Source organism: Podarcis cretensis (assembly GCF_951804945.1).
Source record: "Podarcis cretensis genome assembly, chromosome: Z".
Lineage (NCBI taxonomy): Eukaryota > Metazoa > Chordata > Lepidosauria > Squamata > Lacertidae > Podarcis > Podarcis cretensis.
Window position 1 is genome coordinate 20,401,095 of NC_137184.1, and position 16,454 is coordinate 20,417,548.

General features: G+C 42.9%; 1 protein-coding gene across 2 annotated transcripts in view; it reads right to left on the reverse strand.

The window, feature by feature from the left end:
• OPHN1 (oligophrenin 1) overlaps window positions 1–16,454 on the reverse strand; it is a 120,284-nt gene continuing 103,830 nt past the window's right edge. For both annotated transcript variants that reach the window (XM_079961276.1, XM_079961277.1), the window contains 4 exons: window positions 9,114–9,240; window positions 6,552–6,602; window positions 3,980–4,032; window positions 1–3,117 (listed from right to left, as the gene is read on the reverse strand). In XM_079961276.1, coding sequence (XP_079817402.1) covers window positions 3,990–4,032; window positions 6,552–6,602; window positions 9,114–9,240 — 221 coding nt within the window. In that variant the 3' untranslated portion in view covers window positions 1–3,117; window positions 3,980–3,989. The remainder of the gene's footprint in view (window positions 3,118–3,979; window positions 4,033–6,551; window positions 6,603–9,113; window positions 9,241–16,454) is intronic.

Below are 16,454 nucleotides of genomic sequence, written 5' to 3' on the forward strand. Positions count from 1 at the left end.
TTTTCCTTCTTTATTAACTTTATTAACATCACTAAAATCATTGCAACTAATCACTTTACAAGACCAAAACAAAAACAAAAAAACAACCCCACACAACCGGTGGAAGATACCTTAAGTGCCTTAAATTTCACAAAAATAGTGTGTGGAATTGCTGGACATCTTTTAGCTTATGATGAATGGAGGCCTGGTGAAAAATGTACCAATTTCACATCACATGATGGTGCTCAACGCCCACCCCACCCCCCGGACCTTTTGCGGAGAAAATGGCCACAAGAGCTAGAATACAATAAAGCACATGTTGCGTGTCAACTGCTGCTATTTGGTGCATCTTCCACATTTCCCCCTAGCTGCAACGGGATCAGGACATGGAACACCTGCACAATCCATTGATTGACTGGAATCATGGACTAAGAACACTGAAATTGGCTTAACGACTCCATGCTTTCTTCTTTGGTCACTACAACCTCGAGGACTTAACACTACCCAATCCAGGAGAAGGGGGACATGCAGATTGCGTGCCCAGGCACAGTCCCCCTGCTCTCCGGGAGCCAGGCCTCAGATAAAGGAAAACACATGGCAAAGTACTTGGGATTAAAATGGCCACAACTTTCCGGGAACCCAGAAAGCTCTGTGGCGACCAAGGGGGTGGGCAGAACAATGGCCAGCGGAGTGGCGTGCCGGGCCACAAACCTCACCCACCACTGGGCCCGGTGAGTGGATATTTTCTACCTTCACTAGATCTATCTACAATTATATTAACAGACTTGCTGTTACTTGGACAGAAACTTCTGAGTGTCTTGAGTAGGAGGACGGCATGAACATCAGAATGACCATGCATCGCCATGTTTAGTTTTGACCACTGACTAAACATGTGTGTGTATGGACACAGAACAAACTCAAAAATTCTTTATGCCTCTGAGCTTAGCATTCTGCTTACAAAGCAGGATTGTAGATGTCAGTGCTGCTTGGAGCCTGGAAGGCCATACCCTGCATTAAGTGTTGGCCCTGCAGGGCAGATATAGGCTCCCTCCCACCCTAAACCTCTGGACATCCTTGGATCCTGTTTCCACTTCTACAGCAGCTCTGCTTACATTCTCTTGAAAAACGAAAAACCCAGTTTCATGCATACCATAAGCATATTTTCTCATGTTCCCGGCGTTCCTTGACTAGCTGGCAGCATGGGCTACTGGTGGGTTTGTCAGGGTTCCTTGAGAATTTAAAACGGGGTTCCTGCTGTGGTGTTGGCCCTTCCCATTTAGGACGGCGCATTTGTAAAAGGTTCTGCCTGTCTATCTTGAATACAAAGTGTTCCTGCTGCTTAGAAGACCCCTCCCTGCTTCCTACTAGTTTAAGGCTTTGGTAAAGCTGATGAAGGAGAAGTAGCTGAATTGTACCCATGCAGAGATTGTGTGCAGCAACTGGATTGGGATGGAAACCTTTCTACTTTACGTGTTAATTTCTTCTGCCCGCAGTTAGTTATTTACAGCAGTTAGCTAGTTAATATACTGCCCTAAGTCTCAGGACAATTCACAGAACAAAATCAAAATATAAAACCACAATATATATAATCAAAGTAAAAACAACCCAATAACACCCCCCCAAAAAAGAACCACATTTTAAAAGGGCATAGGATGTCAATCAAATAAACCAAAAGCCTGGTTAAAAAGGAACGTTTTTGCCTGGCGCCGAAAGGTGTATAATGAAGGCGCCAGGCAAACTTCCCTGGGGAGAGCATTCCTCAGACAGGGAGCCACTGCAGAGAAGGCCCGTTCTTATGTTGCCACCCTCCGGACAGCTTTCTTGCTGTTGTGACCTTCAACCACATTTTGAAGATCCTTCCAGCCCTACGAAAGTCTGTGTTTGGAAAAAAAGGCAGAATTGTCGGCAATATTTGAATGCCCAGGGTGTTTTTATTTTGTTTTCAGGAAGAAAGCGAAGCCAAAGAGTGGTTTTTATATATATTTTTACAGGAGACATGTGAATCGGTAAAGATTCTAACATTCAATATAAACTGAGTTTGGATTATTATTTAAACAAACAAACAAAAAAGGTCTTGCTTGGTCTGCCTTGATGCTTTGTGCTTTGGTCCTCAGAAACCTGTGTGTGTTGTGATGGGAAGCCAGTTCTTCAAAGCCACAGAATCCGAAGGAGTGCTTTTGACCACACTCCTGAAAAACACAAGACATAGGGTGGAGAACCATGGTGCATTCCAAGAACCAGGAAAATGAACATCTCTGCTGAAATGTTGAAAGTACCTCTACCTCCTCCCTAGTAGACCAGAGTTAGAGAGGCATGTTGATGATGAAGTCACCATGTGTATAAGTGCCTCAGGCAGGAGGTGAAGGGGTCTCCCCCCAAAAAAAAAATCATAGGCTCTCTCGTTGTCTGCTTCAGGGTGGAACAAAAACCATACAGGATGGTCCTGTCTCCTTCCAGTGCACAATAGCAGAGGGCTGCTTTCCACCTGGGGAGGCCAAGCAGAGGATGCAGAGGCAGCATAACCACCAAAATTGCTCTCTGTTCCACTGCAGAAAATCAAAAGGTTCATTCTTCAGTGCTTTGCTGTGGGGGAGAACCCCCACTTGGAAATGTCTTCGCATTCTTCAAAAGGATTTAGAAAGAAGTGTCCATCTCCCCACACCCCGTCCCCCACAATGCACAGAGTGATTTGTCTTAAGACAGCCAGTGCGCTAAAAGCTGGTGCTCCCCCAAAGCCCTGTACATAAATCTTGGTGTAGGTCCACCATGCCGCATTAAAGGGATGTGGAACAGGGTGGATAAAACTGTTTGCGTGCACCCTCCCCCACCAACTCTCTTCCTTGGCCAGCCATGGCATTCCAACTTCTCCCAAACATCCCAAAGGGAAACAAACAAGTGTTCTTGGATACAGGCAACAGTAGAAACATGGAGGAAGCAGGAAAGAAGGAGCTACTTTCGGAAACCGATGGCAAGATGGATTTGTTCTCTTAGGAAACTATTCAGAACGGTATGCTTCAACGATGAGATCTTGGAATAAGAGCTGATCTACGCAGCAAGACTCACGAACCAGGAGAGGGAGAATTGGAGGAGGGGCTGTGGCAAATCTCTCTGGAACCAGCCAGGATCAGACATACAAGTCTAGAGCGGGGAAGGGAGAGAACACAAACTGCATCAATCAAAGCATAACAATATAACTGTGATTTCTGCACTGCAGGGGATAGGAATCCCTTCCACCTCTACAATTCAAGGAATCTATGAACACCACCAAGAATGTCATGTAATGCAGCAAGGGGCTTGCCAGTGTGCTGGCTGTGGGAGTACCTGCCTCAAAAAGGTCTTCCATGCTCCCCCCCCCAAAAAAAAAATCACACACTGCCCCTCTCTCCACTGAAATTAGGCCAGAAGAAAGCATTTTTCATATTATTAAATTTATTCACCACTTTTTTTTAAGCCACTGACAACTCAAAGCAGCTGTTAAAAAAAGGTCAAATACACACATATATTAAAACAAGAAGGGAAATATTTCTCTCCCATTTGGATGAAGGAATTATTGCAAGATTCTGTCACTTGTATCAGAACATAACCAGGAAAGGATGGGAAATAGTGTTTAAGTTTATAATGGTAAGATCATAACAGCTAAAAAATTGTGGTGGGGTGTGTGTACATATCTCCTACTATGTCTGAATGGACTGAGAAAAATTGAAAAATCAAACCCACTCTAAAAGACCCTAGACCATTAAAAGCTAGAGACCTGATTAAAAAGGAATGTTTTTGCCTGGCATCTGAAGGTGGCACTGGAGTAATGGTGCCTGGAGAGTCTCCCTGGATGGCTGTGGTGCCCAAGGACTCAAAAGGATTGCTGCACACACACCCCGATGTGGACATGCTGGGACTGTACCACTTCAGGGCACAGCTGAGAGGGAATCACCATACCTACAAACACCCCCAGAACTCAGGATTCCACTGAACAATTTTCTAAGCCCCCCACCCCCCAGCTTACCATTAATCCTTCAGGTCTCATCACTGGGGAGTCTGCCTTGTGGTGATGAAGAGCTGCAAAGGGAAGCATGGAAATGAGTGAGTGAGTAAGCAAGCAAGCAAGCATTATTTGCCTTTGTATCCCACCTTTTATACACAAGGTGCTCCAGATGGTGTACATAGTTCTCCTCTCCCCCAATTTATCCACATAACAACCCTGTGAGGTAGGTTAGGCTAAGAGATATATAGTGACCAGCCCCCAAGGTCACCCAGTGAGCTTCATGGCTGAGCAGGGATGTGAACCCTTGTCTCCCAGGTCCCAGTCCGACACTCTAACCCCTACACAACCGCTGATTCTCAAGCAAATAAATAAACTAAAACTTGTTCACTCACAATGTAACCCTAAACCTTGGGTAAGGCCAGCTAGGAGGCAGGGCAAGTGAAGGAGACAGAACTAAATCCCATCGGCTGGTGCAAAAGAAAGTTAGAACAGCAAAGTGAAGTTAGGATAGCAGAGTGGCACCGTTGCACCATTGGTGACTTTAAGGCTGCATCCACACAGTGGTTTATTTTGTAGTTTTCATTACTACATCGCTAAGTGTTAATTTCTGCATTATACTGGAGCTTTCGCAGGACATAAAATATAGCAGAATATAGCAAATGTTTAATGCTCATTTCCACATTACTTGCTTCCAGGAAAAATAAGTGTGCAAATAACATGGGAATGATCACTAACTCTTGCTAATTCTGCTATACTTTCAGAAGTCCAGGGTATGCCCTCACAGAGTGCCTGAACCGTTATAATATCCTAGCTCAGTCACAGAGACTGTCTGCAGCAGCATGATGGCTTATTTCCTGAATTGGTGAGGCTCATTTCACGACTATGAGAAACCGAGCCTTTAGTATCATCGGCCGAGTCCTCTGGAACTCTCTGCTACTGGAGATTCAGTGGGCACCTTCTGTGGCAACGTTTAAACAGCTGCCAAAAACGTTTATGTTCTGTGGGCCAGTAAGAATGTATCCTTCCACTGTGATTAACTGTTCTCTGTTTCTAACTTTTTAAAAAAAAAAAACCTTTTATGTTTTTATTGCTGTATACTGCTTATTTATGACAAAGCAGCATTCCAATGTTTCTTATAAATAAGTGGCCTTTGTGCTGTGCAAAAGCTCAAGTGTAATGTGGAAATTAACAGCGAAGAGTCGTGAAAATGGAATAAACTGCTGTGTGGATGCCGCCTAAATCAGAGTATATGCTACCTCAACGTGGCAGCTGCTCCGTCTGGCAAGCCAGAACATGGAACCCTGAAGCAACCCCAACATCTGCTGTGCTTGGCACCAACAGACTCTCGGGCTCTTGAGGTGTCTATTACTAGGACCCACTTTAATTCTGTGATTCTAACTTGCCTTAAGATGTTTCTTGCATAATTTATTCTTATTTATTACAATTATATCCCATCTTTCCTGAAGGAGTGCAAGGTGATGTACATAGGGTCTCACTTACCCATTTGTTCTTCACAGCAACCCTGAAAGTGAATGATTGGCTCAGAGTCACCCAAATGAGTTTCATGGCCAAGTGGGGGATTCAAACTCTGGTGTCTCCCAAGCCCTATTCTGACACACTAATCTTTACGCTTCTTCTTTAGCGATCACTCATAGCTGAGTAAGATTGTCTTCCATGAACACAGTCTTAGCAGTGAGTCTGTAAGTGACTGTGGAGGCAAATACTGGATCCACACATCCTTCCACAGTGGGGACATAGGCTTCAGGGCAGGAGTTGATCACGGTGAGAGGATTTGCCAAACAGGTCTTCCTCTTAGCTTGTTTCTCCCTTTCAATCACTTTCCCTACCTGGGCAGTTGTCTTTCCACAAGGGACGACATCAATGCCAAAATCTTGATCAAAGTGCAGAGCGTTAGAGGACTGGGACATTTGCAGGGAAACCAAAATGCTTGTTTACAAAGCTATTGTACTACCAACTTTACTATATGCTTGTGAAACATGGAGCACTTACAAACGCCATCTCCAACTCCTCAAAAGATTCTGTCAACTGTGTCTGCAAAAATTTTTATGTATCACTTGGGAAGATAGGCAAACTAATGCCAGTGTATTGGAAGAAGCAAAGACCACCAGTGTTGAAGCAATGATTCTTCAACACCAACTTCGTTGGACTGGTCATGTTGTTCAGATGCCCGATTACCCTCTTCTAAAGCAACTACTCTATTCCCAACTTTAAGAATAGAAAACTTTACACCACACTTGCTCTCAAAATACTATACAAGTTCATTTATTTATTTATTTATTTATTTATTTATTTATTTATTTATTTATTTATTTATTTCACTTAGATTCCACCTGTACTCCAAGGAACTCAAGGTGGCATACGTGGTTCTCCCCCTCCCCATTTAAAGGTAGGTTAGTCTGAGAGAGGCAACAGCTGGTCCAAGGTCACCTAAGTGAGATTCATGACACAGTAGGGATTCTGAGCTCTGGTCTCCTAAGTCCCTAGTCCAACACTATAACCACTTTGCCACACTGCCTCTGTACCACTCTGTGATGGGATGTTACCTATTGCAAGTCTGAATGAACTGCCTTACCTCCCTCTCCTGAAGGAAGCTGTCTCAAAAAACTTTGTCCTGGAGGCCACCCTGCAAAAGGAACCAGCACAGAACATACATTTTCATTTCATTTCATTTTGCATGATGAAGCAACAGATCTTTAGGCAAACACTCCCAAGTTAAGTTGTTAGGTAAATGGGAAAGGTCAGGGAAGAACCATGGTTGGACAATACAGTCTTCACTAATACTACTGAGCTTGAGCGGCCTCTCCACATGGAAGAAAATGGGGCCACTAATAGAATCATAGAATTGTAGAGTTGGAATGGAACCCAAGTGCCATCTAGTCCAACCCCCTGCAATGCAGGAATCTCAACTAAGGCATCCATGATTGATGGCCATCCAAACTCTGCTTTAAAACTTCCAAAAGCTACCATTTCCTGAAGGAGTTCCTTCTACTATCAAATAGCTTTCAATATCCCTCCCATATCCTTAAAGAAAAAATGCTTCCTTCATCTAATCCTGGGAGAGGAAGGCTATTATTTCAAGGACTCACCTGAAAACCAGCAAAAAATTACCTTTGAGTGAAGAGAGGCAGATTTAGATGCACTCTCAAAGTCCATAGGAGCACACAAAGTGGAGAGGAGTGTGCAGGTCAGCTTGTTGTAAGCCTGTTTTTCCGATTTTATTTTTGAATAAGGGCAAGCTTCTAGCCTGATGACTGCAAAGATCTACTTGAAAAGGGGGTGGATGATACTTGCCAAAGTGTGGGAAGCTTGTTGGGTAGTCAAATAAGATTAAAGGCCCTTGGGGATGACGTTACTAGAAGCCCCTGCAAAGTCACACTCCTCCACAGAACTAGCAAAAAAATTATGCTCTATTGATACACATGCTTATGGTGAATTGTTTTCCTTGGTGCAGAATCTGGAATGCCAAGGCACAGATCTAGGGTTGCCATATTTTGAAGAGCAAAAAAGAGGACATGTTTGCAGACTTCAACTTTTAACTATGGATTCCTAAGGCAACCCATGAAAAAGAGGACATGTCCTGGAAAAAGAGGACATATGGCAACCCTAATAGATGTGTGTGCATGCTCCCTGAGTGTAGGGCAGGAAGAATGTGCTGCCTAGCTTTATGGCTATGTGACATACGTGCAAAGGACACATGCAGAATGCACACACCAAGGACCCTCAGGGCATTTGCAGGTATGCTACTGACACGCAGAGAGACTGAAACGGAACAACGGGTATCAGTTTGCAAACCATCTTTGCCTTGATTTGCAGTTTGCAAAGCATGTCACTTGTGTTACAGTCAGAGAGGCAGCGTAAATGCAGAAGCAGAAGGCGATGTGCTAGTCAGACAGCTGTCAACATCATTCCTCAACCTCCCACAAGGAATGGCAGATTATTCACTCTTTGGAACATCTCCCCCCGGGACACGTTACAGCAAGGTTAACAGCCAAACCCACTGCACCTTTCTTGAGTGGCAACTGTATATGTATGTACTTATAATGTCTGTATATAATTTTCTTTCAGAGCTATTTCTGAGAAAGGTTTTAGTTTGCTTTTCTTACTAAACTAGTAATAGGGTGATCCAAGAACCAAGAGCCCAGTATAATTTATGTTGCATTTAACTTAGGAAATGCTCAGGGGAATGTAAGTTCAGTGGTTAATATACATAACTGACCACCATGCACATTCACTAGGCCTCATGAAGAACATGGAAATAATTTTTCAAGGAAGAGGGAATTTTGCACATTTCATGGAGACACACTCTCCAAAAGGCTTTAGGGAATGTATCAATTGAATTTTGTATGTTCTCCAGCCACTACGCATAATCCCCAACATGTAAATCAGTATGTGCATTTCTACACTCTCTGATCAACATGCCTGTTGGAGTTTATGCATAGCAACTGGAGGATGTACAAAATCCAGTCAATATATGTACATTTCCCCCAAAGCATGTTGGAGATTATGCATATTGACTGGAAAATGTGCATAACTCCCTCTTCCATGAGGTCAGGTGAATTTGCACAGTGGCCAGTTGCTATGCACATTAACTGCTCGACTTGCGGTACAATTGCAATTTATGTGGGGGTTCAGTTCCAAGGGTTCCATGTGCACAGGAAAATCGTGTATACCCAAACCCTTGGAAGCTACCCCACATCTAGCAAAGAGAGGGGGAGAGAGAAACCCCAGTACTCCCACAGCTCATGCACTAAGCAGGCCTCATGCCCCCCCCCCCAAAGCAAAGTGGAGCGCTTTAAAGCCCTTTATGCTCCAGGTAACCCCAAGAAGACCCAATTTGCACAATTTCAAAAAGCCATCCCTCAACCATATGTGGTTGAGATTGCAAATATGATGCAACTGTACACCAGTAAGGAGGAAAGGAAGCCTAAGGTTTATACCAGGAAGGTTTCTGAGGATATCCTGATACTTTTGCTTTGTTATTCCTAAAAAGTAAATAAAAAATAAATCCCCATTCACCCTCCACAGATTAGCCCATCTTTCAGGGCAACCTCTTTGGGTCCCCCTATGCCTATGCCTTCTGGAGCATCCTGCCAGGCCATTTATCTCCTTCAATGCGTCTTGCTTTGCTACTCACACAGAGGCGGCCTCTGCCTTATGCGCTGCTGGGGCTTTGCACGGAGGGTCCGGGGGTCTCACTGGAGGACGTGTTATCACTGGCTTCTCTCCAGGTGATCGTGCTTTAGCAAAGCCTTCGTAGTCACCTAAGTGGGAAAGTAACAAAGCACTGTTAATAATGAAAGGGAATAATGATGCTCAATCCACATTTGTAAGAAATCAATCTTTTAGTGTGGAGGCACCCACACTTCAGAACTCCCTGCCTACTGATATCAGACAAGAGCCTTCAATGTACTCTTTTTTGGCATCTGCTAAAAGCATTCTTGTTCAGACAAGCCTATCCAGATATTTAGAAGATGGATGTGTTTTTAGTTTATTACTAGTTTAATTTTTTTAAATGTTTTGCTTTTACTAATAACCTCACTGCTTGCTTCTTTCTTTCTTTCTTTCTTTCTTTCTTTCTTTCTTTTTTCTGGTTTTCTACAATCAAATGGTATATAAATTTCATGAAGTCAATCAATCAATTAATTAATTAACAAATGAAGTTACTGTAGAGTTTAGCTGAATCATCCAAGTTTCCAAGCTGTGGCAATAGTCCTAGGAATGGAAATGCAAAACACAGTACAGATTCAAAGTATGGATTGGTTCATTTAAGCCTCTACACCAGAGCTTTCCAAACTGTGTGTCACAACACTTTAGTGTGTCGGCTGCAGTGTGTAGGTGTGTCATGCAAACGCGCCCCACGCTTTTCCCAGGGCTGGAAAAGGGCTAGCTTAACCTCCGGTTTGCTAGGAAAACTGAATGATTGTGTCACAAATGATGCAAAACTGAACTACTGTGTTGCAAAATGATGCATGCCTAAAAAATGTGTCACCAACATGAAAAAATTGGAAAGCTCTGCTCTCCATAATGGACAAGTCTGCATTCATTTCAATAACCTGAGCAAGTTTCTAATTAGGAAACAAAAAAGCATAACACCATTACAGAATCCTGTTATAAACTATTGTGTTGTTTTGTACAAATTGTCCCACTCATAGATGGCCAAGACCCATAATGAAGTCTGCAACATTTGGCATGCAATATCTTTCTTTGTAATTACTGGCTACATGCCATCACAATCCTGTTGAAAATGCTTCCCCTTCTCCATCCTCCTTATGAGAAAAACTCTGGCACAAAGTACAGTCGTACCTTGGAAATCGAACGGAAACCATTCCGGAAATCAAAGTGTGGCTTCTGATTGGCTGTCAAAAGCTCCTGCAGCCAATCAGAAGCTGTGGAAGCCCCGCTGGACGTTCGGCTTCCAAAAATAGTTCACAAACTGGAACAGTCACTTCCGGGTTTGTGGCGTTCAAGAGCCAAAACGTTCAAGAACTAAGCTGTTGGAAAACCAAGGTACAACTGTACATCTTGATTAAAAAGCCAAGATCAATGGAAGCGTTGCATTGCTTTATTCTGCCTTGGTCAGACCCCACGTGGGGTCTGTTCTGAGCATCACAATTTAAGAAAGATATTGACAAGCTGGAAGGTGTGCAGAGGAGGGCAACCAAAATAATCAAGGGTCTGGAATCCAAGCCTGATGAGGGACAGTTGAAGGACTTGGGTATGTTTAGCCTGGAGAAGAGGAGACTGAGAGGAGATACAAGAGCCACTTTCAAATATCTGAAGGGTTGTCCCATGGAGCCAGCTTGTTTTCTGCTGCTCCAGAGGGGAGGATCAGTACCAATGAATTCATACTACAATAATGAAGGTCATCAGAAAGTATTTTGTTATGGTAAGAGCTGTTTAGCTGTGGAACAAACTCCCTCAGAAGGTGGTAGACTCCCCAGTGGCGGTTTTTAAGCAGAGGTTGGATGCTCTTCTGTTGAAGATTCTTTAGCTGTGATTCCTGCATTGTTTGGACTAGATGACTCTTAGCATCCCTCACAACTCTACAAGTCTATGAAAAACTAGTTTGTTTCATTATCAATGTCTACTGACCATCCCTTGTTCCAACTGGCAGATCTAAAGTTAAAGTAGGTTAATAAATCATTGTCTTCACTAAGCACAGCAGCATTTTGAAAAACAACAACTGGGCTTTTCTAATATCTATGAAGCTGTTGCACATTTAATGGAAGTTCAATTGGATTAATCGGACGTCAAACCTCACAAGGCAGTTCATCAGCTGACAGGCCACTCAACAAACAAGGAAAGACTTCAAAAGGGGACATCTTAAACGGACACTTGAAGTGGTTTATCCTCAAGCTTGTAAAGAGGCAAGATCCCATGTCTAGTTTATGATGCAGTGTGAACTGGTATTCGTTTACGAACAAAACATCATTTCTTACACAAAAGGATGACATAAAACGGTCCCAAAACACACAGAGAATCACAGAACTGTAGCGCTGGAAGGGACTCAAAGGCTTGTCTAGTTCAAACTCTTGCAATGCAGGAATCTCATGAACATTTACAGAAATGGAAATTAAACATTTATTTGGCTTGAGTTACAGCTCACCCCATCATGAGGGTTTGAGGTTATTAACTGAAACATTATCCTAATGCCATTATAGAACATCTATGGTGTGGCCGCATTTGGAGTACTCTACATTGTTCGGGTCACCTCACCTCAAAAAGGAAATTGTAGAGTTGGAAAAGGTTCGGAAAAGCTGCAACCAGAACAATCAAGGCGGTTGAGAGACTCCCCTAGGAAGAAAGGCTGCATCATTTGGGGCTTTTTAGTTAGGAGAAAAGCCGAGGGAGAGGTGAGATAATAATAATAATAATAATAATTTATTATTTATACCCCGCCCATCTGGCTGAGTTTCCCCAGCCACTCTGGGCGGCTCCCAATCAGTGTTAAAAACAGTACAGCATTACATATTAAAAACTTCCCTGAACAGGGCTGCCTTAAGATGTCTTCTGAATGTCAGGTCTCTTTGACATCTGATGGGAGGGCGTTCCACAGGGCGGGTGCCACTACCGAGAGATGATATAGAAGTTTATGAAGTTATGCATGGACTGGAGAAAGTGGAGAGAGGAAAGTTTATTTCCCTCCCTCATAAGACTAGAACTCATAGACACCCAATGAAGCTGAAGTTTGGAGGATGCAGGACACATAAAAGAAATGACATGCAGTGCATGCAGGGCAAGTTAAACTATGGAACTCGCTTCCACAGGAGGCCGTGATGGGCAACAACTTAGATGGCTTTAAAAGAGGATTAGGCAAATTCATGGAGGAGGAGAGGGCTAGCAATGGCCAGGGTGGCTATCTTCTGCCTCCACAGCTGGAGGGGACAGTGTTGCTCTTGCATTTGGGTCCTGCTTGCTGGTTTCCCCACAGGCAACTAACTGTTTAGCCACTGTGAGAATGGGATCCTGGGCTAAATGGGCTGCTGGCCTGATCCAGCAGACTCTTCTGATGTGCTTTTGTAAGCAAAACAAATGAAAGATGAGAAAACTGATTATGATTTCATCTAAATCCATGTGTGACCTGGGGAGAGCAATACAGCAAGATAATGCTAAATATGATTGGTTTGACTAGCAAGAGGAATGGCCCCAACTTTTAAGTCATCCTTCAATCTGTCTGGATTGAGAATAGGTACAACCTTAATCTTCAAGGTTTAAAGATGACATCAGTTTATAACAGTGACCTTCTCCAGGCTGCTACGTCTCAAAGGAGATTGCACAGAAGCAATCTTTGCATCTGTCTTCTGTGTGGAAGATGTAGGGGCCATTCCTGCACCTGAACAAAATTTCACAGGAAGGGAGTCTGAAAAACTGATGCCAACAGTGATGACAAGAGACGGAATTTTTAAACCTTGTTGACAGATTAAAAACTGACAAATCTCTGGGGACAAATGGCATCAACCTGAGAGTTCTGTGAAACTGGTGATCTTCTAAGAAAAACATATGACTTGTTCATAAGGTCATACCTGAGGACTGGAAAGTGGCAAGTGTATTTTTAAAATTGTCGACCATGGCAAACTATGGCAAGTTCTTAAAGAAATGGGAGTGCCTGATCACCTCATCTGTCTCCTGAGAAATCTCTATGTGGGACAAGAAGCTACAGTTAGAACTGGATATGGAACAACTGACTGGTTCAAAATTGGGAAAGGAGTACGACAAGGCTGCATTTTGTCTCCCTGCTTATTTAACTTATATGCAGAATTCATCATGCGAAAGGCTGGGCTGGATGAATCCCTAGCCGGAATTAAGATTGCCGGAAGAAATATCAACAACCTCAGATATGCAGATGACACAACCTTGATGGCAGAAAGTGAGGAGGAATTAAAGAACCTTTTATTGAGGGTGAAAGAGGAGAGTGCAAAATATGGTCTGAAGCTCAACATCAAAAAAACGAAGATCATGGCTACTGGTCCCATCACCTCCTGGCAAATAGAAGGGGAAGAAATGGAGGCAGTGAGAGATTTTACTTTCTTGGGCTCCATGATCACTGCAGATGGTGACAGCAGCCACGAAATTAAAAGACGCCTGCTTCTTGGGAGAAGGGCAATGACAGGCCTAGACAGCATCTTGAGAAGTAGAGACATCACCTTGCCAACAAAGGTCCGTATAGTTAAAGCTATGGTTTTCCCAGTAGTGATGTATGGAAGTGAGAGCTGGACCATAAAGAAGGCTGATCGCCGAAGAATTGATGCTTTTGAATTATGGTGCTGGAGGAGACTCTTGAGAGTCCCATGGACTGCAAGAAGATCAAACCTCTCCATTCTGAAGGAAATCAGCCCTGAGTGCTCACTGGAAGGACAGATTGTGAAGCTGAGGCTCCAGTACTTTGGCCACCTCATGAGAAGAGAAGACTCCCTGGAGAAGACCCTGATGTTGGGAAAGATGGAGGGCACAAGGAGAAGGGGGCGACAGAGGACGAGATGGTTGGATAGTGTTTTCGAGGTTACCAGCATGAGTCTGACCAAGCTGCGGGGGACAGTGGAGGACAGGAGTGCCTGGCGTTCTCTGGTCCATGGGGTCACGAAGAGTCGGACACGACTAAATGACTAAACAACAACAACAACAACAGGTTCTTCACCTTTTCACTAAACACTGGATTAGCACTGTGCGTAAATGCAGCCCAAAAGTGGTGTTTTTTGTTTGTGTGTTGTTTAAAAACACTGTAAGCATATTCTACATGTTCTACACTGTAAGCATATTAGAAAAATCAATGCATGCAGATTGCCTAAAATATCTTCCCCGCTCTCCCTTCTGCCACCAACAGCTCAGAGGCAGTGTGTGCTGAGGATTTTAAATATCTCACTGCCTCTTTTATGCCCCAGCAGAGTCAGGGGAGCTGGGGTTATCCAAGAGCTTCCACATTGCCAAAACAAATTAAAGAACCCCTAGCTGCTCCTGACCACCATTCTGAAGGGTGAGGGCATGAGACCTGCACCAGAAGAGAAATTAAAAATTTATCCAATGCAAGAAGAACATTTTGAAATTTTAAACAGGTATATAATCTAAGGTGTTGTCACTAGCACAAGAACTGAAAAGGCAGATGTTGAATAATTCACTTCCAGATTTGGAAGTTGCAAGACTTTTCGAAGCTGAGATTTGTAAACAAAAAAAATAGATTTCAGTTAAATGAACCCCAAATGAACCATATTCATCACATCCTGCTTTGCAAGTTCAGGAGGCCTGGATGCTGTAAATTGGTAGGAAAATCATCAAGCAGATGAATAAGCAAAACTAACTGAAACTTTATTTGCTTGGTCAATTTTTAAGTGAGGGCAAAGATCAGGAAAGCTGAACTATGATCACACTTGTTTACTTTTGAGACTGCTTTACTTCTATGCTATAATAATACTTTGAAGCAAAGAATGGCAGCTACTTCTTATTCATTGATGCATTTACATCCTGTATATCTAAAACAACCTTCTCAGTTACTTGGTCTCCATTTGTTAAATATGTTTTGGACAACAGGGATCAGCCCCACTTACTTTCTAGAATTATACCTAAACGATTTTTGAACCCTAGCTTAAAATGGACGTACTATCTTTGTTGGCTTTCCATATTGCTGTTAATATACTTCCTTCAAGATTGTTTGGATTTCCTCTTTTTTTCCCTATGAACTAAATTCATAGTTAAGTCCTGTCCTATGCATCTTGCTTGTTACCGTTCAATTTTTGTTTACTTAAAAAAAACAACCTCAATTTAAAATTTTAGAAATAAAAGGATGAAATGGAAACCAGTGTGCTGAATTTCCAGCACAGGTTTGAGAAATACTGAGATAAGTTAAGAAGACTGTGTGTGAGGCTTCGTATGTCAAGCTCAAAATGTCACCTGGGAACTTTTGAGAGAGAAAGTTCATAGTGGGACAGTGGTTTGGCTCCTCTTCAGTTCTTAACAAGCAAGAATAACATGTAATCTACAGGCCACAATCCTGCATCTTAACCTTCCATCAAAAGAAAAATCACACTGTATCACAGAATAATAGGAATGTAGAGTTGAAATGGACCCCACAGGGTGATCCACTGCAACCCCCTGCAATGCAGAAATCACAGCTGAAGAACCCCTGGCAGGTTTCTTTTAAACCCTGCAAGGAAGGAGCTATCAGGATTCAGTATACCACCCAGGAAGACATCCCAATAAAATATATGGTGCAAGTTATTAAGCACTGTTCCACTTGAAAGGGAAAATGCTAATAATCATGTCTCCATTGAGAACTCTTTCTTTTACCAGAAAAAAATACACTTGCACAAAAAGTCATTGGGGGGAGGGGTCCAACAACCCCCCACCATGTAAGGCAACACAAAAGTGATGTGGGCTCTAACCAGTTTTTTTAGTGTCATTAACATAACATAATTATAACAGTGCAATTATGTTGAGTCGTGAATTACCTGTAACACCAAATCTCACAGACCTTGCAACTAAGGAGATCATTTCATTTCGCCTGTATTTTTAATCTAATTTGCACCTCTTAGACTAATATGCAGAACAGAACACAATTCCACTTCTCCTATTTTAAAATAAATATTAGCTTAATGTGGAACCTGGATGGAAGGGACTTAGATTCCATGTGAATTCAGTAAGAGATGATAAACAGCATGACCTGTCAAGTCCTGCTTGCAACTGCAGAACTTGCTCCTCAAGCAACTTACTACAACAGTTTAATTCCATTCGATGTTGGGGGTGTGACAGCTGGCATTATGCCCTGAGTTCCTTATAATCCTTGGGTTCCTGTATCTGTGAAGGCTATGAGAGCAAGCCCACCAAACCAGCACCTTTGTCTGGTCAACAGTTGTAGCCAGCTAGTTAAGCACTATGTTCAGCATCCCAAAAGGATGAGCTGTGCTGCAAGAGCTACGACTAACGGATGGTGCCCTTTAGGCTAATGGCTGAGCCTTTCCTACACGCACACACACACACATAGGTA